General features: G+C 33.0%; 2 protein-coding genes across 12 annotated transcripts in view; one reads left to right on the plus strand and one right to left on the minus strand.

The window, feature by feature from the left end:
- The window catches only part of LOC125646288 (uncharacterized), a 21,454-nt gene extending 14,053 nt beyond the window's left edge, over window positions 1-7,401 (minus strand). Inside the window, exons 1-3 of the mRNA XM_048872519.2 lie at window positions 7,250-7,401; window positions 4,609-4,876; window positions 150-334 (exon numbers count right to left, since the gene is read on the minus strand). Coding sequence (XP_048728476.2) covers window positions 150-334; window positions 4,609-4,855 — 432 coding nt within the window. The 5' untranslated portion in view covers window positions 4,856-4,876; window positions 7,250-7,401. The remainder of the gene's footprint in view (window positions 1-149; window positions 335-4,608; window positions 4,877-7,249) is intronic.
- A 181-nt stretch (window positions 7,402-7,582) lies between these two features.
- Window positions 7,583-22,796, plus strand: part of LOC125683918 (cytoplasmic dynein 2 intermediate chain 1-like) — a 35,656-nt gene continuing 20,442 nt past the window's right edge. Inside the window, exons 1-16 of one of the 11 annotated variants that reach the window (XM_056141466.1) lie at window positions 7,583-7,871; window positions 8,338-8,391; window positions 9,176-9,251; window positions 12,972-13,033; window positions 13,134-13,178; window positions 13,297-13,356; window positions 13,815-14,020; window positions 14,856-15,015; window positions 15,305-15,349; window positions 15,508-15,567; window positions 16,489-16,572; window positions 18,262-18,333; window positions 18,627-18,656; window positions 20,112-20,165; window positions 20,543-20,599; window positions 20,744-20,803. In XM_056141466.1, coding sequence (XP_055997441.1) covers window positions 7,857-7,871; window positions 8,338-8,391; window positions 9,176-9,251; window positions 12,972-13,033; window positions 13,134-13,178; window positions 13,297-13,356; window positions 13,815-14,020; window positions 14,856-15,015; window positions 15,305-15,349; window positions 15,508-15,567; window positions 16,489-16,572; window positions 18,262-18,333; window positions 18,627-18,656; window positions 20,112-20,165; window positions 20,543-20,599; window positions 20,744-20,803 — 1,140 coding nt within the window. In that variant the 5' untranslated portion in view covers window positions 7,583-7,856. The remainder of the gene's footprint in view (window positions 7,872-8,337; window positions 8,392-9,175; window positions 9,252-12,971; window positions 13,034-13,133; window positions 13,179-13,296; window positions 13,357-13,814; window positions 14,021-14,855; window positions 15,016-15,304; window positions 15,350-15,507; window positions 15,568-16,488; window positions 16,573-18,261; window positions 18,334-18,626; window positions 18,657-20,111; window positions 20,166-20,542; window positions 20,600-20,743; window positions 20,804-22,796) is intronic. The other 10 variants (XM_056141467.1, XM_048925459.2, XM_056141470.1 and 7 more) reach the window with 10 other exon arrangements.

A 22,796-nucleotide genomic window follows, 5' to 3' on the forward strand; every position in this document is an offset into this window, starting at 1 on the left:
GTGTTCAGCATTATCATGGGTCTACATTAGGCTCTGACAATAAGAAGTGAATGGACAGAAGTATGCTTTTCATCAACAAAATGTCTCAAGCAGCCAGAATCTGACTAGACAATTTGAATCCAAAAACAGTTGTTGCATGGTGTCCTTACCGTTAGGAATTCTGAGAAGATATGGGTGGTTTCCTTTGCAGTAAACACCTTGCCCTGATTCGGGGCATACAGTTGTACAGGTCCAGCTGATTCTACAGTTAGTTCTAGAGACTTTGTCAGTTCTAGCAGCGGGTTGTTAGGGACTCCAGAATTCAGGAAACTGGCTCCTAAATCTCCCTCCACACCTACACAGAAAATTACATTACTCTCAATGATACACATATTTCATACCAAGTAATAAGCAGGCTTTGTAAATGTAATTCAACAAGCATTCTGAGAGTATTGCATGGCAATACATAGTCCCCTACCGGTTGCAAAAATCACTGTACCACAACTATTTCAAATTTCATTATGTAGGTTATGGTAAAAGGGAAAATTGGGGAACCAGGATAGGAATGGTTGGAAATCAACTACTATTCGAGTAGAGACTAGACCAAGAAAAAAGACAAATTTATAATTAGGTTTAGGTCTTTAACCAAGTCAATAAACTGTGACATGTAGATGATCATGAATAATTTAGCTATATTGTAGTATTACTATGCTAGAAGTTTTAATGAGTGTAGTATTCTTAATTCTTATCTACAGAGATAAGAAACTTGGATGTAAACTAACAATTCATGCTATTTTTCTACGTCCAAGGGCCATAACTTAATGGAAAAGCAACAGACCAAGATGAAATTCAAACTTTATCTGTAACTTGTTATGGCAAAGCAATGTACCAAATATCAAATGAATATCTGTAAGCACAACCAAAAAAAGTCCAGAAAACTGATAATTCATGTTATTTTTCTAAGTCCAAGGGCCTTAACTAAGTGAAAAATCAACGGAACGACACGAAATTTAAGGTCGATCGATCCCCATGTGATGTCGTAGGTTTTTGCAAAACCTTTATTTAATTAAATTTTGCACATGATAAAAATATATCTCTCAGAGAAATTTTGTTCACTGAATAAAATAAAAAATTTGGTAAACTTTTGATACTGAAAAAGTTTTTATTTGTAAGTGTTTGTGAAACACAAATGCCCCCGATAATGGCCAATTCCGAAGATGGCCAAGGTCACAAGGGCAAATATCTTGGTACCCGTAGAAAGATCTTGTCAAAAGTGCTCATGTACAATATGAAAGCTCTAATATTTACCATTTAGAAGTTATAACCAACGTAAAAAAAATTAAAAGTAGGACAAATGTTAAGGTCAAAAGGTTCAATACCAACGGAAAGGTCTTGTAACAAGGAATACTCATGTTTTCAAAAAATAGGTCAAACTTGAAGGTCAACGTCACGGGTAAAAAATGTTGGTACCCACGGAAAGGTCTGGTCACAAGGAATACTCATGTGAAATATCAAAGCTCTATCACTTATTGTTCAAAAGTTATTAGCAAGGTTAAAGTTTTCAAAAAGTAGGTCAAACTCCAAGGTCAAGGGGGTCAAAAATGTTGGTACCCACGGAAAGGTCTTGTCACAAGGAATACTCAAGCGAAATATCAAAGCTCTATCACTTACTGTTCAAAAGTTATTAGCAAGGTTCAAGTTTCAGACAGAATGACAGAATTGCAGAATGACAGACAGGACAAAAACAATATGCCCCCCCCCCCCCCCCCCGGAATTTCCTCTACTGCATGTCTATGACACAATGCTTTCCCTAATATCCACAATTAATTTTGATATATCTATGAATTAGCAGTTTTCTTGAACTGTTGACATTTAAAATTAGTAATTTCAACAAGCTTTAATCAATTTTCATTATTCTGTTTAACGAAAATGTGCGATTTTTTATGTTGATATATACTTCTGTTTTTGTATGTCTGACATCTTTAAAAAGGTGGCAACATACACATTTTCTTTGGTTATTGCTTAAATTAAACTATACCGAGTGGAAATTAATACAGTTTTTCCACTTTCAACCATTAATATTAATAAGTCACATGAGGATCAATCCACCTTAAACTTGATCTGTATCTTGTTATAGTTAAGTGAAAAATCAACGGACCGAGATGAAGTTCGAACTTGATTTGTAACTTGTTATGGCAAAGTGACAAACGAAATATACAGTAAATATCTGCAAGAACAGAGAAAAAAAGTGCGGAAAACTGGACTGACGGAGCGCAAACCTAAAGTCCCCTCAACATCGTTGGTAGGGGACTAATTACCTATTCCCCAAGTTTGGACTTTATGACTGATACAATTTTCTGTTAATTGCTAAAGGGTTGGTTCCTCACATATTAAGGAAAGGAGACTGAACACTTTGGAATTATTTAAATGAAGATAAATATTTATTATCAAACAATGATGAAAGTGAAGTAATCGAATTAACATGATTTGTAAATGATCATCAGCTCATTTGCATTCCACTTTAGACTTTTCAGAAGAGTTATCCACCTTTGGTAAAAATAAGAAAAATCTAATTTTCTAAAAATATGTGAGGTGAATGATTAATTTTGTTTCATTTTTCATAAAAAGGAAGTTTATGTAAATTTGTATGAAAATACAATCTTTTAAAAATGTAAATAAAACAAGCATTCTGAGAGTATTGCATAGCAATACATAGTCCCCTACCGGAGGCAAAAATTATTGGACCGCAACAATATTCGAAGTTCATTATGAGACCAAGGTTATGGTAAAAGGGAAGATTGGGAAACCAAGATAGGAATATTAATGGTTGGAAATCAACTACTATTCAGGTACAAAGACTAGTCCAGGAAAACTTCAAATCGATTTGTAACTTAGCACATTGAAAAAAGTCCAGAAAACTGATAATTCATGTTATTTTTTTAAGTCCAAGGGCCATAACTTAGTGAAAAATCAACGGACCAAGATGAAACTCGAACTTGATCTGTAACTTGTTATGGCAAAGCAATGTACCATATATCAAATGAATATCTGCAAGCATGTAATAAAGAAGTCCGGAAAACTAATAATTCATGCTATTTTTCTAAGTCCAAGGGCCATAACTTAGTAAAACGTCAATGGACCGAGACGAAATTCAAACCTGATCTGTAACTTGTTATGGCAAAGCAATGTACCAAATATCAAATGAATATCTACAAGCACATTAAAAAAAAGTTCGGAAAACTGATTTCCAGGACTGACAGACAGACAGAGCTCAACCCTAAAGTCCCATTCGACGTCGTCGGTAGGGGACTAAAAAGTTCATCCATCAACTACAATGCAAAATTCTAGGTGAAATAAATGCAGAAGTAATCAAACTTTTGTAAATTCCTATGTGGATTATTTTTGTTTAATGAACTCTTATAAAAATGACACCATGATTACAAAAATCCCACCATCCAAATACAGTAAAATATCTGTATTTCGAATATGGTTTATTTCGAATACCCCGCTTGAGTCGAAGTCAACCGCCGGTCCCGGCTGTTTTCCCTATATAAATGATTAAAAAAACTTCTGATATTTCGAACACGATAATGTCAAATACTCCACTTATGTTGAAGTATTTCCAAGGTCCCATACCCTAAATTTACCTGGTTTATCTCGAAGTGCAGTCAATTTTCCGCTCTGCTTACCATACCTGGCGTCGTTAAGTCACACATTCACACCAGTGGCTACATCAATTATAATTAATGACCACTAATCCACGCTCGCCTTTTTTGAGTAGACCCAGGTCGAAATAAATGGTTCAACAGCTTGAGTGATTAGTGAAGCCTTCCAACATTAGGGTTAAAGTTCACTGCCAATTATGAACTAACACACCCGATTCCAGGGATGGTGTTTTGAATGACACACGCTCTATCATTAACATGTGGGTTAGATAAACACACAAAATCGTCGAAGAACGCTTGAAGGTAATGCTCTTAATAACGATAATGCATTTAATAATACATGCTTCATCATTAAAACTAGTACAGAGAAAACACGAAAATTTATTTAATAAACATTTAAAAGTTTTTTTTTTTTTTAAAAATCCGTCTTTTTTGTTTCTTACGTGATAGGTTCTTTCATTACAACGCAATAACTACATCCCAGTCAAGCCTGGACATCAGTAAACTTAAAGTAAGCATACAGGCAAGATCATCTTAATTTTGAAACACATTGTGAATTCAATTGGATGTCTATATATATTAAAAAACGAAATGTTTGTCTTTGAAATTCCACAATATTAATTTATCAACTTGTATTAAACTATAAGAAACGGCAACAGGGTTTTTGTTTATAATGCAAATCCCATACTATGCATCAAATATCCTCCTTCAAAATTTTTTTTATCCAAGATCGATTTTGGATATCTCGAACCCCCGGATATCTCAAAGTTTTTTCGAGGTCCCTCGGACTTTGAGATAGAGATATTTTACTGTATTTATAGAAATGATTGATATACATGTACATTGAATAACTTAAATGAATTTGAATTTTCATGGTCCTTGACCAGCTGTATACAATTATATCTAATATCACTGGGCTTACACTATAAATGCATCATTATGAATTGTTTTGTTCATGCCTCACCTCTTACACTGCCTTTTCTGTCTGTGAACACCCGCCCACCATATCTATCCTTGCAAGCCTCTAAAACTTTGACAGCAAACTTATCAGGAGAATTGGTGAGCTTTCTGGCTGCTGCCATCCCAGCTAGCCCCCCACCAACTACAATCACATCTTTTGTTGTCTCCAAACCAGGCTGAACAGATACTGAATCTGTCACTTCATTGTAAACAGCAACAGCAAAAAGCAGGGCAAACAAAAATCTCCACATAACCTTCCTTGTAGCACAAACCTAAAAAATTTAAGAATTCATAGGACAGAATTAGACGAGTCCAATTTCTAAATAAAAACCAAAACTGTTTGTCAAACAATTATCTCCCTTTTGTTTGGAACAAATAGTTTGAAAGAAAATTTCTAAAAGTTATTTCATCCTTCTCAGTGCTGTCATTTTATTCAAGTGTCAGTCCAGTCAGAAAAACTGACCATCAAATTCTATGTTGGGCTGTCTTTTACAATCTTTCTTAATAATCCCCCCTTTGGAAGAAGACTTGTCTCCTATTTAAATAAAATATTGAATGCTCTTTATCCAAAGATATTTTGTGCTAAGTTTGGCTGAAAATGACATATAGTGCTTCTTGAGAAGAAAACTGAAAATTTATGCCAGACAGACAGACAAAACTTGATAAGAAAAACTCAAACTGACAATGTGTCTTTCCCTTTAATAAGTTAAATAAAAAAGCAATTGTCCAATACACATCAGTGTTCCTTTATCAAACAGTATAAAGACAAGGGAGAGGAGGTTAAATGGTTCAATCACACGTGGTCAGATTGCTTAGACAGTAAAGAAACATTGAGTCAAAGTCTGGCCCATCATTTTCCACCCTGTTACACATGTGACTGTATGAAAAGCTGATAATTTCATACGATTTTCCATGCAGAGTCATGGATTTATCTAGGTTATTTTTACTAATAGTAAAGGGTACCTTTCCCCCTTTGAAAACAAATGAATATTTCCCCTTCCAGAGGAAAAAATGTTCCTTCCATTGTAGAAACAACAAAAATATTGTATGAGAATTTTAATAAAATTCTTGGTCCCCCCCTCCCCCCCCCCCCCCCCCCCCCCCCCGTCATTTTCTATAATTTTTAAAGTCTTATAATATAGATAGTAATCAATAATCAATTAATTTATATATCTGTTTTGAGATATCATAATCTGAAGATGCCCCCCCCCATCCCAACCCCTCCTCTGAAAGTTCGTGGCTACTTTCTAAAGGATTTCCCTTAAATATCAGAAATAGATAGAAACATCTAAAAGCTGGATAAAACCCTAAGACGACTGTCTGGAAGCTGTGGATCATGGTGCTGTCATAACTTGTACGCAATCGATGGCCAACCAGCAGCAGTGATGTGTATGGTATACCAGTCTAAGTGGTGGGTGACACCTTCACCCACCTAGAAGACATAACCTGATGATCACCTATTCCACAGTCAGATGAAGCAAACAGCTAACATAGGAGTTCAAAGTGAAGGTAAAAAAAACTTGTATAAATCTCTAATGGTGTTTAGTAGATGGTATTTTGTTTATTCCACTTGTTCTGCTATGTCATATCAAGTAAGAAAGAGCAATAACATCATGACCCTATGTACTTAATCTTGTTAAACATAACCAGCTGTGATAATCAAGAGTTTCTCAATGGAAATGAGGATGGAGACCTGTGATAAATCTGGCAACACTTCATTAAATTTCTTATGTTTTCGTATGAATCTAAATTTATGGTAGGAACTGCACAGCTGTTGCATATTACTCAGGTCAAGCACAATCTCTTGATTTAGCTATATAGCTTTATTAAGCTATTTGAAATAGCTTAATTTACTAATTTAGCAATTTCAAACTTTAATCAAATTAATTTCTAAAAGCACAAAAGTTGAATTTCACTGAGTGAACATATTTCATCCTTGAAGTCTGTACAACACATTGTAAACAAAAAATAATTCTTAAATTATGTCCCTTAGGAAGATTCACAATTGTCAAAAGTTTAGGATTATTAAATTGTTGAGCAAGTTATCCATCTTCAGAATAGAACAAAAGTCTATGAGAATCAACAGAAAAATGAATTGGCAATCATATTACACATTGTAAAGTCATCATATTCGTATTGACCATATCCAGATTGCATGCTTCGATGCACACAGGGTAGTGGACAGTTAACAACACAAAAGAAATTCTCTTTTCTTGAGAACGACATAGTATTGTTATGAACTCTTAATTAGAATAGTGTTGTGGTTATTTCAAAGTATAAGAACATTCAAAAATTATTTTATATTATGCAACTTTTTGGCTCTACCATTGATGCATTTAAGATATTCAGTCTAAACTAGCTTAATCAAGCTATTTTAAATAGCTTTATAAAGCTAGATAGTTAATAGCTATATCGTGGCTAAATCAAGAGATTGTGCTGGACCTGTTAATGTGCAGGCAACTCTAGTGTAGGCTTTGCTAGTCTAGTGTCTAATATGCAATGGATTTTTAAACTGATTACATTCATGTACATTGTAATTGCGTTGTAAACAGCTTTCCATAACTGCGTTCGAATTTACTCGACTAACAAACCTCAGTTTACATCACCAAGTAACAAGTATACGTATAAGTCATAATTGGGCTTACTTTTACTTCTTATCATACACGTCTATAGCATCAATTCAACTTCTTGAGTCTTTTAATTTGTTAACAAAGCTAAACAAGGAAGTGATCGTGTCGTGCGTTTCAATCTCGCGCCGTGAAGAGTTCATAGAAAGGAGGTTAGAAAAAAAACCCAGATTTAAGATAAATCGTCCTTTAACAATTTCAACCTCATGTTAAATTGAATCTTCCAAAAGCAGTGTCAAGCCTTAAATCTTTCTAATACTTTTTGTAACTTTTCTCTAGATCTGAACAGAAGAAATTATCTCTCTCTTTATCATGCGATCTGGATCCGGTAAACACGAATTTATTTTGTACGTCTTTACATTTTACTTGAAAATGTCGTAAAACTTAATTTGAGACATATAGTGTTCTTTCGTTTAATCATTGTTAATTTTTATTTAAACTATTTTACCTCAGGTCAGAATTCTTCGAATTCATCCTAAACACATTTAAAATTGAGATATGAAATGTCGTAATTCTTCCACATTTTCATTTACGTACATACCTTGGAAAAGCTTGAAAATGGCGGCGTTAGTGATGATAACGTATTGAGTTATACCGATTGTAGCACCTATATAGGTTACGGAAAATGCCTTCGGAGAAGGTGTGTTGTTTATAATTAATGCCATTAATTTAGACAAGTTCTGACATTTGTTCATGAAAGATAATTTTGTAAATAACCCATTTTAGGAGTATTTCTAAATGATTTACAAAATTTGCTTATAATAGTTATATGTGTAATGACCACTTTGGCATTTGAATAACGGAAAGTGGAGAGCGCATATAACACTGCAAGATCGGTTTGACAGGCCTCTACTCTGCCTACTGTCCTCCAGCTGATTCCACTTAATCAATTTCTCTTATGGGCTGTAATTTTCAAAACTAATGATGATGCACTGACATGTTGACAAATCATTGATATGACATACCGTCGGTCTTAATGAAGGCCAATAAAGATGTGCCAAATTGAGATATTTTGAAGATTTACTGAGATTTATGTTTTTTACAAGGCCTATCATTTACAAAACTTTAAAAAGTTTATGTATTTTGCATTCTCTTTTGAATTATAGATTCGCTCAAAAGAAGACACATGGTCAACCAATGAGCTTAAAAGGGCCTTGAATGTAAGGAAGAAGTTAAATCCTCAACAATCTCTTGATTTAGCAATAAAGCTATATTTAAAAAAACCCACAACTTAATAGCTTTATGAAGCTATGTTGTATACAGTCTATTCCACTTATATTGAAGTCACTTATATTGAACTACTTGTTAAATTAAAGTAAAATTAATCTCCAGTAACATTTTTTTTATATGGTTCAATTAATATTCAATATCGGTTTATTGTAAAATTCAACTCAGTCCCCAGAAATTCAATATATCTGGAGTAGACTGTATAACTTGCTGCACTGTGATTCTTTACTGTAGTAGTAGCTATCATCATTTACCTTTATCAGTGAACTTTGCAAAATGTGTCTTTTAAAGTTTAAAGTTTTGATGATTTCAGGCTATATCAGCACTTCTCAAATGAGATATGAGAAGTTCATATCTATGTATACTGTATATAAAAAGAAAAAAAAATGTAAAATTTGAAACCAGTAATGAATCAAATGTAATATTGATATCTTTATTAGTTTTCAAAGTTTTGTAAATGTCAATGAAAATTTAAGGAAGGTGATATTTGGTATTGATATAATAGGTCTGAATGTGTGCCAAATTTTTTCATTTGGAGTTTTGTTACCTGGATAGTTGGATACACATTCATTAGATAATTTATCAAAAGTTTAGAAGTTTTATATATAAACTCACTCTTCAATTTACCAGACGTACAATGTAGAATTTAATTTTCTCAGGTAACACTACTGTATACAGCATGTGTGTCATAATTGTATTTTGTTAAATGATCAACAGAAAGATGAAATCAGAAAAGAAAGAGAACGATTGAGAAGAGAAAGAAAGGAGGGAAAAGAAGATATAAATGACTATGGTATGTCTTAGTGAACTTTGCTGAATTCATGTTCACTGTATTAGATATAGAGTAGGTCTTTTTAACTCACCTGACCAGAAAGCTCAAGTGAGTGTTTTTGATTGACGTTTGTCCATTGTTTGTTTCTGTGTCCATTAGCTTCTAACTGTGTATATTACACATTTTTGACCTATATACAAGAACCATTCAGCCGATTTCAATCAAACATGCAAAACTTTTTTGGGAGATTCAAGTTTGTTCATAATTGTTATAATGTCTTCTTTTCAAGGACAGATAATTTAGAAATAATGAAAATTATAAAAGGGAGAATTAATGTTTAAAAAAAGCTTCTCAAGAACCGTTCCCACCAGAAAAGCCAGATGTAGCATCCAATTCATTTGTCTTAAAACATGACCCCTAGGGCCAAACTGAATTGATATGCAAACATCTTGTAGACGTGTAGATTAATTGTTCACCCCACAAATCCCCCCCCCCCCCCCCCCCCACGGGCCAGTTCAAAGTTTTATAAATGAATATATTTGTGCTGGAAAATTCTTTTTAAAACTCTCAAATCTCAAGAACTACAAAAGTATGATATGTTAAATTGATATGCAATCATTCTCATGGAGTTTAGATAAAGTCTAGGCAGGGCCACAAGAGAAATTCAAGCATGCATCCAGAGATTAGTAAAAAAAAAAACCAAACAAACATACTTTCGCTTATTTCTATATTCCAGGGATAGACATTAACTTTTTATCTCACTTGCCTGTCGGGCAAGTAAACTCAAACTTTCATTTATCTGAATGATAAATGTTGTTGTCCGAAATATTTTTACTCTAGATAAAACACCTTTCAACCAATGATTTTAATTATCTCCGTTTACGTGGTCAACCACAAATACATATAGCCCAGTTTTCTTTCTTTACACTACCAAATGTAAGAGCTAGGTTACAACTGTGAATTATACATAGCCAATTATTAATTATTTCATGCATATTGGGGCGTTATTGTAGTTGAGTGCAACTAATAAAATAAAAATCAAATTTCAAAGTTATAGATAAGAAAATTACAAAGCCAAGGTAGAGAAATAAATCTTTTCACCGCAAAAAAGTGGATGTACAATTGCGGCGATGTATTGATATGTGTACATATGATTAAAATTAAAAGATAAAATGTTTCAAAAGTGTAACAAATTAGTTTTAATACCGTAGTCAACAATTCAATAAAAAGGTGCATAGATGGTATAATTCTGTAAATTATATTACGTGTAAAAAAAAATTACAAAGTACTGGCAATAGCGCTGAATTTCTGACACAAGGTACAGACCATACTGCTGTCAGTATCAGTTAAACCTGTAAATTAGGATTGTCACGCTGCCTAAAACTTTTTCTTTCCAATCAAAATCTATTTTTATTCTCAACATTGCCTTTCTTTTTAAAATGGTCTTCTTTCTTAATGTTACTTCGAGAGACAGTTGTGAAGCCGCCATTTTCTCACAAATGTGAAGAAGATAAATTGAATGTCGGATAGTTATATATGTTATTAGGAATGACTTACTGATAGGATAAGATACATTATGATCTACTAGAAAGGGGCCTATACCTTAAAGAATCGATGATTCTGTAAAGAAAGCAAAAAATATGAAGCTGGACTTTATTTTCTAATACTTAATATTTGTCAATCTTAAACCAATTATAATAACATTTCCTACTGAAATAATCACTTGCCCTATTGGGCAAGTGGGTATTGAGTTTCACTTGTCCGAACTGGGACAACAGATAATATGGATTCCTGTATTCTATCTAATTTCATTTGTAAAACACAATTTGATTGGTTCATTTGAGTTCACCAACATTTTTTATATCATATGTTATACCAAGTTGCCGTTAAGTCTCACTTTAACGTCATAGGAATAATGTCACAATATGCTTGGCTCCACTATTTCCATTTTGTTGCTACAGCAATATTGCTCTGTGTCATATAAATTCATATTTTTATCAATCAATATTCATCAAATCATATCATATGCATTTTACTGAATTCAGTTACATGTATAAGGTATGAATATAATTTCTACAATTTTATATGATATAAAGTAAGTTATGGACTGTTTATGCTGGTTTATAAACCTCTTTGCAGCTTATAATGCGTAAACTGCCCCATCTACTTTCTATCTTATAAAATGAGTAGAAATTACATTCATACTAATTTTAGCTGTAAAGTATTTTACAATGACTATAATGAGCCTTTTAATTGCTGAACAAATACTAGCCTCATTTCATGCACACACATGAAGTAGAGGCTCCCTTCTATTATTCCTGTATATACTATAGAGTCCCTTATCATGGTAGGAAAACATTTTCTTGGTTTGTGAAAAATAAGCATGTTCATGGGAGGCTTGAGAGTAGTCACTCTGTATTGTAGTTCTCTCTTGTTCATGGATGATCTCTTAAGATAGAGAAAGAGAGAAGTGGGGGAGGGAGAGAGAGGGGAGGGAGAGAGATTGCATGATATGAGAATAGCAAATTTATAACCCCCTCTCTCCCACACACACACACACAGAAACAACAGATTTGATAATTTTACAATATTCAGATTTCTTCAATGGGGTTCATTTATTGAAAAACAGAACATGCAAATTTCTGTATTTCTTGATCTTTATGTTGGTACAAATTAAGATATCAAAATAGCTTAAGTACTCCAGCCTCCTTGACTGAATGTTGTCATCTAAAAAATGTTTTTTGAATTTCAATGTAATGTTTTTAATTCTTTGATCATGTTGATAGTCATGGGAAAAAAATGATATTAAAGATTTGTTTTAATTTCTTATTGCAAAGACCTAGGCCCTTGAACCATAAACTTGGTATTCAGCTTTGTTAAAATCAATTTGCAAGCATTCTTATGTATGGCAGATTCATGTTTGAACCCCAGGTCAAAGCGGGGATCACAAGAGAGATTCAAAGTTTTACAAAGAAATACTGGTGTGGTGCATATGTATATAGGAAAATTCTTTTAAAATATTCTTTTTGTAGTACAGATTTAAGAAAAGTGGGGCTATATTATTGATATTTTGTGTTTTACCTTGCAAAATGCAATTGCTCAAGTCCATTAGCCTCTTATCATTTTGAAATTGAATACTTGGTAAAAACAGACACTATGATTTACTTTATAGAAAGAAAGTATTGTACTCTATGTTAGGGGTGAATCAATATATCGATATATGGAAATGTACCGGTATACACCTGTCCAGCGATATACGATACGGTGTTTCTACGATACGATATAATGTCGGGTTTAAAAATAGCCCTTTTAATAGTCGGGATCAAAGTTCATAATTTAAAAATGGCTTCTAACGAGAGCACGATTCCTCAGACTTTAATACCCGCTTTTACATTGTGACATCAGAGATTCCTCAGACTTTAATTCCCACTTTTACATTGGGACATTGGTGTTTCCTCAGACTTTAATTGTCATTGTTTTGTTATAAAATAAAAGATATTAAACCACTTCATTTTTTTTTATTTTGATATTTTACTTCAGAAAATGCTTAACTACATTGTAAATCCAATATATCAGATATCGCATCAGAAAATATTGTACCGTATCGTATCGGAAAATCTTGAGCAATACACACCCCTACTCTATGTAGTACAGTATGTACAACTTTACAAAATAGGTGGAGGACATGTATGTTAAATGGCTTTGGGTGATAGTGTTGATTGAAATTAAATTATCTTGTAGATGAGAAAGATAGACGTCACAGAAAAGATGGTGATGAAAGGCGTCGTCACAGGGATGATGAGGTTAAGAGTTTGTTGCATTCTCTCATATCATTTTTCTCTGCACATTTACTCAAAATAAAGAACAAACTCATGAATTCATTCATTCTTGATTTCTTAACAGGACAGGAGAAAGCACAGAGAGAGTAAAAAGGAAGAAATAACGGAGGTAAAAACAGAACTTCAGTTTCATTTCAGTAGCACAAATATGTATTGTTTATATGTATGGCTTCTCCATTGTGGAAGTGAGCATTATTTAGTTTATTTTACTTTATCTCTGATTGTAGGATGATAGAGAAGCCCAGAGAAGGGAGAGAAGAGAAAAGCGGGAAGGGAAAAGCTCAAAGGTAAAGAGGGGGAAAGTTTGTAGAAGATAAAGAGAGGGAAGGCTCCTTAAATATAAAAGAAACAATGAATTCCAAAGTCCTCTAGTCTCGTGACCTAATTTTCATTCACAAGGATACATCTTCCACTCTGGTTTTGTGATTCATGTGTATTTAATTTCTATTATTCAAAATTTGTGTGATGAAGCATACATATGTACATGTTCAATCTTATTAAAATCAGATCTTTGACCCGCTCAATTCAAAGATCGGATTTTAATCAGATTGTATCCATGTATACACTGGGCATTTGAATAAAAACATTGAATTCCAGGTAAGTAATTCATTACAATGCAAAGTAGAAATAGATTTCTGTCTAAATCGTACCTCAAATGAAATAAAGCATACAATTGTAATTCTTATTTTGGCCCTACCTGTTTTGACTGTGTTACTGTGGGCTGATGACTATATTTACTTTGTAGCCTGATGACAAGAGGAGAGATGAGGATCGGAGACGACATAGAGATGAAGAAGATGATAACCGGAGGGAGAGACGACACAGGGACCGAGATGACGAGCGTCATCGAGATCGGGACGATAGAGACCGTGACGAAGAGAGAGAAAGGAGAAGAAAAGAGAGAGATGCAGAGAAAGAAAAACGACATAGGGATAAGGATGGCAGACACAGGTATTTCAAATTGTGTTCTTGTTGATTAGAAGTTGTGATCAGAGGAGTGAATGAAATTCATGTCCCCTGTGAAATCAATGAGAGCAGAGCTCTGATTAACCAGTTGTCATGGAAATTGAACACAATATTCATTTGGCTCAGGAAATTTAACACCAGATGATATACCAACACCTTGTTTCTTTAAACAATGTCTGGAACTAAGGGGATATATCTTCTTAATCACAGTCAAACAAAGTTTGTTATTAATTACATGTACTATTTGAAGTTGCACTATTTATAATTGTCTTTCATTATTCGGAAGATTGTAGCAATAATTTAAATGAATTTAAATAGATACATATATTAATGTATCAAATGTATTAGTGAAATACAATTGAACTTTGGTGTCTCAAACATCGATTTCTCGAATACCATGGATATGTTGAAGTGAGTTTGGAAGTCCCAACTGCATTTTCTTTAGGTATTTGATCCGCAATATCTCGAACCCTCAGATATCTTAAAATTTGAGTTCGAGATAACGAGGCTTGACTGTAGTTAACATGTACTAAATCAAATGCATAGATACATGTCATATGGATAAAGTAGTTTGCAATGTTGACTTCCACACTTCATTACTGGGATGGAGTAGGATCCATTTAATAATAACAGTTTGTAAATGAAAGTAAACCTAAATTACCTGTATAATGGATGCTTTAGGTTCTAATTGCATACTTGTGTCAGATAATGAACTGATGAATATGAGAGAAAAAAATAAAACTTTATGTGTCATAATTTGTCCTATTTGTGCTATTTTTATTGATAGAATTTTCAGCCAAATTGTGTCATATATTTTCAGGGACAAAGAAGAGAAAAGCGACGATAGAAGAAGGAGGCATAAAGATGAAGATGGTGAAGATCGACGAAGGAGACACAGGGAAGATGATGATGATAGAAAGAGCAGACACAGAAGAGATGAAGAGGATGAAGATAAGAAGCGAAGGCACCACAGAGATGAGGTGATTCATTATGTGTTCTTATAGAATTGTTGTTACCATAATCAGGCTCAGTACAATTGAAAGTTTCTTTCTTCAATTAGAATGATATACAGTCAAACCTCATTATCTCAAACTCAATGGGGCTGAGAAAAAACTTTGAGATGTCTGAGGGTTTGAGATATTGAGGTTAAAATACATAAAGCAAATTTGGATGGGACTTTTATCTGACTTTGACATATGTATGGTGTTCAAGATATCAATGTTTAAATGAAAGATATGCATTAGAGATTTTTATTTTATTTTCACTTAGGATGAGAGAGAAAGAAGGAAAGATCGACACAAAGATGATGCTGATGTAAGAATTTTGATTGCAATGTAGTAAAAGTAGATATTCCAGCCTCTTGGTTTTTACTCTACTGTCCATATTAAGGGAGAGAATGTTGTCATTTTCCTCCAAGAAATGTGAAATCACATAAGATTTAAAGATAAAATAGAGATTTGCCTGTTGTTCAGGGTCACAAAAAGCGAAAACACCGCCAGAAAGAGAGGGAAGAGGAGACAACTCTAGACGAGGTCTTACTCAAATTCAGTTGTTTGTTATTCATGCTTAGAGTTACCACCAGGGTTTTTCACTGATATCAAATCCCTTCTCAAGTCAAATGTGCACCAATAATATACATACAAAGAAAAAATTATGATCTCAATTCCATCCTTATTATTTTCCTATAACTTACATATAGTTTCAAAGATTATGATCATGAGAAGGATAAATATACATGTATGATTTTTACCATGCACTTGTACCTTTAATTGTTTATTGTGTTGATATGTGTTCTGTTTGAATGATTTACTAACATTACACAAGGCTTAAAGGCATTCAATCAAATACTTTTTCTGTATTGAACTGTATGAAATGTTTTAAATGTGGTAGATTTTCAAGTTGAATTGTAATAATGAAGTACACATTCATTCTTCAATGTGTTTTATGTAGGACTGAAATGATTCACCGAAATATCGATACTGTTTAATATAAATCCTCGATTCAATGTTCGATACATTTCTTTGATCTTTGGTTTGATACTCTTTTTTTTTTAAAAAACGGGTTTGGTAAAATACATTGGGCTTGACATATATTTATTATATTACATGCATGAGTGACAAAATGGCGTCCAATAATGGTCAGACTATTGTTAGACTCGAGTCTGACAAAAACAATAATGAGCTTAATCAGTTTAATTAAATCACAGTGCCAACGGGCATCCTACCATTCAACAATTTGGAAACATTTTGCTTTTGAAATTATGATAGTGAATTTTCGTAATTAAATTTTTCTTCAATGTTATTATTGGTTTCTTCTGTAAAATGTATCGTATTGAAAGTATTGAATTGTGGCATAAGTATTGCAATATGTATCGTATTGTGAAAGGGACGTATTGTATCAGCAGTAATTTAATGCTAATTCAATTTTGTTTAAAATGTTGTGCTCAATAACAGGATGAAAGAGAAAAGCAGAGACAAGAACGAAGAGAAAAACGAGAAAGCAAGGAAGGGGGTAAAAGTAGGCATAGGGATGAAGATGTAAGTACAGTATTCCATAGGGACAGGTAATCTTAGGACTGTGTGGGAAAAATAGTGATATTTCAGGTCTTTTTTTTTATTAATTGATAGCTGAAATTCAGCTATATTTCTAATTGCATAATTGCAAATAATTACTTTTTTCCCCCCATTTTTAAGTTACAATTTCTTTTCAGATTCTTCTGAAAAATTGCAGGAAGGATTCCTTCAAATGCAGTAAAATAGCTGAATTGTTACATGTACACTAATTGATGTGTCAAAGAAAGAACAAAATCTTACTTTAGAGATTTCTGGCTCAGAATTTAAAATTCTTCCTTTTCTCTGAAATTCAGTAATTTCCATGTTGATCATGAAATAATTAGAAACTAGAATTGAATTGTATTTTCTCACAAAATAGCAAATTATTTGCATTTTCCTTGCGAATTGTAAAAAAAAAAATGTCAATAATTTCAGTTATCCAAGAAGAATATTTGATTCATTGACATGAATTTGCAACATCAAAATGTGAATATTAACATATTTTAATCTTAATCTTAATGAGAATGACAGATGTGGCCCTGACCCTTTAAAGCCAAACAGATGTTGAAAAATAGCAATTTTTTAAAACACTTTTCAAAACAAATGTGAGGAAATTCATATATTTATGATGACATGCAAGCATTCTAAGCTAAGATTATAATTTACAATGTATTTTGTCATACATGTATATCCTAGCTATTTAAAGGGACTGGTTCACGATTTTTGATAAAAATATTTTTCATTTTTGATGTTAAGCAATATTTTAGCCATAAATCTGTGTTATGTAAACAAAGACTCGAGTCTTTTTATGTAAACAAAGAAACCAGTGAACTATTGATTTTGTAATATAATGCATCTTAATTTTGCGTAGTCACAAATTTTAACTTTTAGATGACACATTTTACCACAAAAATGCTTGAAATGTGAAAGGTATAATAAACTTAGGTCGATATCCATTTCTTTTGAAAATTTTGTAAACAATAGCATACCGCAATCTTTGTTTACAAAACAAATAATAAACTCTCTAAAATGAGATTCTGTGATAATATATAACATAATAATTTTCATGTGAAATATTTCAAACACAATAGACAGTAGATTTTGATCATTAAAAGTGGAAAACAAAATTTTGGGGGAAATCGTGAATCAGTTCCTTTAACAGGATACAAGAATTTTATTCAAATTGTTTTATTTATTACAGGGCCAAATTAAACCATTCATGAATTTATTTCATTACAATGCTTATGCATTTAAATCTTGAAATATTGTAAAATTCTCATTTTCCTTGGCATGGATTAATTAAGTGTCCAAAGGGAAAAAAAATTCATGTATCTATCAGTATGTGAATGGAACATTGTTGAATTTTGAATTTTTCAGTTTTTGGTTTGGATATCAAAATGAATAAATGCTTGAAATTAGAATACACCAGAGATTAAAGTGCCTACATTTTCGAGAATTTCCTTTCTTAAGTACCGATATGCCAGAATTGCTCAATGTTCATTGTCTATACAAATGTTTCAGTATAACTTTGTTCTCATAGATAATGTGTGAATTACATACAGACCAGACCTTCAGATTATTTATCATTAAAAGTGATCTCCATGTTTTGTTTACAGACCAGATCTTCAGATTATTTATCATTAAAAGTGATCTCCATGTTTTTTTTCATGTTAGGATGAGGAAAGGCGACGGAGGAAAGAAAAAGAGAGGGAAAAGGAAAGAGAGAGAGAACGAGAGAAAGAAAAAGTAAGTGGTTTTATCATCAGCAAGTATACCACTGGGCTCTTACATATATATTGTACATGTACAGTCAAATATATCACCCATAACACATTTCTACGAGTCGTTATATTACATGCATACTGCTTTTCTATTGGAATATATTAATAATTCGCCATCGATGTTATTTAAGCAAATTATGTGCAAGTTACGGCTGCATATCAGAAATTTTCATCTTTGCAAGGCTGAGATACACAGTATCGTCCAATTTTAAGAGTTTACGTATACATGTATTCGTAATTTGATTAAACATATTTCAGAGAAAATCAGCAAAACCTATCAGCAAGAGAGTAAGTTATCATTTAAATCCTGCCCACTATACAGTGTTAGCATGCCAGTTCACTTAGGTTATCCAATGAGAGTAAGTTATTATTTAAACCCCGCCCACTATACAGTGTTAGCATGCCAGTTCACTTAGGTTATCCAATGAGAGTAAGTTATTATTTAAACCCCGCCCACTATACAGTGTTAGCATGCCAGTTCACTTAGTTTATCCAATGAGAGTAAGTTATTATTTAAACACCGCCCACTATACAGTGTTACATGCCGACTCACTTAGGTCATCCAATGAGAGTAAGTTATCATTTAAACTCTGCCCACTGTACAGTGTTAACATGCCGGCTCACTTAGGTCATCCAATGAGAGTAAGTTATTATTTAAACCCCGCCCACTATACAGTGTTAGCATGCTGGCTCACTTAGGTTATCCAATGAGAGTAAGTTATTATTTAAACCCCGCCCACTATACAGTGTTAGCATCCAATGAGCCACTTTGTTTATTATCAAATCTATGAAATTCAATAATGTAATTGAAAATTTTCACAGTGGTGAGGTCATTTGGGGGATAGTTTTTAGTCACAACCAGAATTATTGACCAATGTCTGGTGTCAAGTGGTTTAAATCGTAGCTATGATATCAGGTGGCTCATTTAGAACCGCTGTTGGATATTTACAGTTTGTGATATTTTTCAAAACCATCTAGAATTTTTGAAACTTTCAGATCTCCTGTCTTCCAAGAAAAAAATAATAGAAACCATTTAAAATCAGTTTTAGGAATATTTTCACTATAATGAATCATTTTAGTTAACAAAGGGTTACAATCCACTTTAAAATATATTATTAGACACAATAAAATTCTACAGTACAGGCAATGCGGATTCATTGTTTACCACGTTCCCATGACAGGAAAATCCATCGTGTTAATCTAGAGGTACCTCGGGTAAACCTTGTAAATAAGGGATCCACGTTGGATGTACTGTAAACCTTTGCTAGCAAAGTTGCAATAGCTTCAGGGCTAAGATTTCACAGGAACCTTTACTCAAGACCATTAGCTACAAACATAATGCTTACCTTTCTGGTGGTTGACTTGGACTGTAGATATCCATGTTGTGTAGATGGTGAGGGAATGCTGGTGATAGTATTGACATTATGATTTACAAAGATTACGCTAGAATTACCATGCACTGCATCAGTTGATATGCATGCTTGCTATGTTTTTAATCAGATTAAGTTCTATATCATTTTTAATCATATTAAGTTCTTAAGATTGAAATTTTTGTTGCTTTATCATATAATGAAGAGAATTCTGACCAAAATATATAGCGACATTACTCATAGATGCATGCTTGTCTTTATTTATTGTTGACTATCATCAAACCTATACAGTATATTAACAATTTCACAAACAATGTACAAAATGAAAGCAATTCTAGAGGAAATACATTTTCATTAATTTGAATATTTTCAGGCAAAAGAAGCGGAGGAGGAGAATGGCTATGATGATTACGAAGAGGATTTTGAGGTTAGAATGAATAGATTGTAAACACATGGATATGTAAAGGCTATGCTTGTCTTTGTATATACAGTGTTTGGAATTTTAACGTATCAGATTATTGCCTCTATACGCACAATGTTTGTATCTGATCACATGATTCAGATTATAATCCTCTCTGATCACATGACACATTATTATCCTCTCTGAACATATGTATATCTCTGATCACATGATACACATTATAATCCACTCTGAACACATGATGTATACATCTGATCACATGATAAAGATATCCTTCTGAACATACAGAATATTTAGCCGTAGTTTATATCTTTGTCCTACATTTTGATTATGCTTAGATGAAGTTAGATCTATGTCATCAGTGGTTTTCAATCTGTATTTAGGATTATGAAGATGATTTTGAAGATGAGGAGGAAGAAGCACCCGCCGCCAAAGGAAAGGTGAGATGTTTAAATGTGAATCAGAATTCACAGTCTGTTGTGTACCTTAACATTTTTATGGAGTGTGAATCGAAAAAAACAATTGAAGTGTTGGAACTGGTACTTGCATTTTTGACAATTCAATGTGTTCCTTTTGTTTAACAGTTGTCAGATTATGAATTCCAAAAGTCGCCACGTAAAGTCAGACAAGGACTGGACTATTCTGTAAATATGTTAATCTGTCGTGTGATTGTGTGTGTGATCAGACTAAACAGCTAAGAGTGAATCCAACCAATTGTTTAACCACCTGATGATATAATTGAACTGAAAAAAAATTGTCAAATTACTGTAGATTCCTTATTTTATGCGAGAATTTATTATTGCGAAATGACTCATGGACGTCAAATCGCGAGAAAATAAATTTGTGAGAGCTCTGTTGAGCAAGTGTTTTTGCATGTATTTTAACAATATAAAAATAAAAGCGAGAAATATTTTTTCGAGAGTGATGTTTCTAGCGAAATAACGCGCTAATAAATTCCTCACGTATATTTAGGAATTTACAGTATGCTACCACACTTAAAAAACTGAAAATGATTTTCATATAACGTACAAATCTTTTGGACGGCTGTTTGGATTTGTGTCCTGGCTGATTAACACTTTATGCACACACAATTTTATAGAATACATCCTGTGATTGTTAAAGATTCCACACAGTACACCCTGTGATTATGAACTGTATAAAGATGATTGTCTCCCTCTCTTTTTTTATACCCCCGTAATTGGGGACTCGTTTTTTGTTTGGTCTGTCTGTTTTGTCTGTTAGTTTGTTGAATTTTGAATGGATGGTGATAGGGCTTTCATATTTCACATGTGTATTCCTTGTGACAAGACCTTTCTTTTGGTATAAATTTTTTTAACCGTATGATCTTGACCTCAGGGTTTGACTTACTTTTGAAAATCATGACCTTGACGATAAGTTTTGATTGGTTGGTGATAGGGCTTTTATATCTTGCTTGTATATTCCCTTTGACAAGAGAAAAAAAATGACTTCATGACCTTAGGGTTTGACCTACTTTTGAAAAACTTTAACCCAGGCCATAACTTTTGAACATTTAGTTCAGGGGCTTTCATATTTCACATGTGTATTCCATGTGAAAAAACCTTTCATTTGGTACTAAAACTTTTGACCTTGTGACCTTGAACTTGGAGTTTGATCTACTTTTAAAAAACTGTAACCTAGGCCATCACTTAATTGGTTAGTGATAAGGATTTCATATTTCACATGTGTATTCCTTGTGACAAGATCTTTCTTTGGTTACCAGATTTACTTTGTTACCATACAGGACATCAGTGTTTCACAAACATCTTTTTTTTAAAGAAATACAAACCTTACAAACCTTCAAAAATCATTTAAAGTTTTTTACCTTGTACATTGTTCTTCTGTTACATTTATATGAAATTTGAAGGCTGGATACCCCTCCATTCTCAGTATCTGTATTATCTGATGTTTACAGATCTCCTTTGTAGCTTAAGGACATGCGGGACGATGTGGCCAAAAATAACTCGTCAATGAATATTTTTTCTTTTTTTCATGAAGCACCATCAGGATGTCCTGTACAATATGTATAAATTTCATGGCCACTTTCTAGGTATACAAGGGAGATAATAAGCTTTGAATTACCCCCCTTTTCGAAAATTGTGAATTTTACAAGATCATTCCGATTTTCAATTCAAAAAAATAATTTGATGGAATTTTTATCTATATCTTTTACAATAATCTTTAGAATATATGCAAAATATAAAATATATAATAATAACATGCTTAAACATAACCATATAATAAGAAATTGGGAAAATTGAAGGATTTGGGGTGGAAATTGGTAATCAAAAACAGGGTAGTCCAGATACTAAATGAAGCACTGCTCAAAAACTTGTCAATGAATTTTTTTGCAAACACTGCAATTAAAAGCTATTCATATACCCAACTTCCTGTAGAAATATGAAGGGGTGAAGCTAATCTTGATTTTGAGGTAGGCGTCCTTGAAGTTATACATTGATATGTTCATTTGGGGTTAGGCTTGGCGAAATATTTGTTATTAAAAACTTTCAAGCTTATATTCTTCTCATGTACAACTACTGTTAAAAGTAATGGGGGGTGGGGCAGTCTCAATTTATTTGCACTACAAAATAAAATAAAAAGCTCATTGTCAAAGATTGG

The sequence above is a fragment of the Ostrea edulis genome, chromosome 6, assembly GCF_947568905.1.
Source record: "Ostrea edulis chromosome 6, xbOstEdul1.1, whole genome shotgun sequence".
NCBI classification, from domain to species: domain Eukaryota; kingdom Metazoa; phylum Mollusca; class Bivalvia; order Ostreida; family Ostreidae; genus Ostrea; species Ostrea edulis.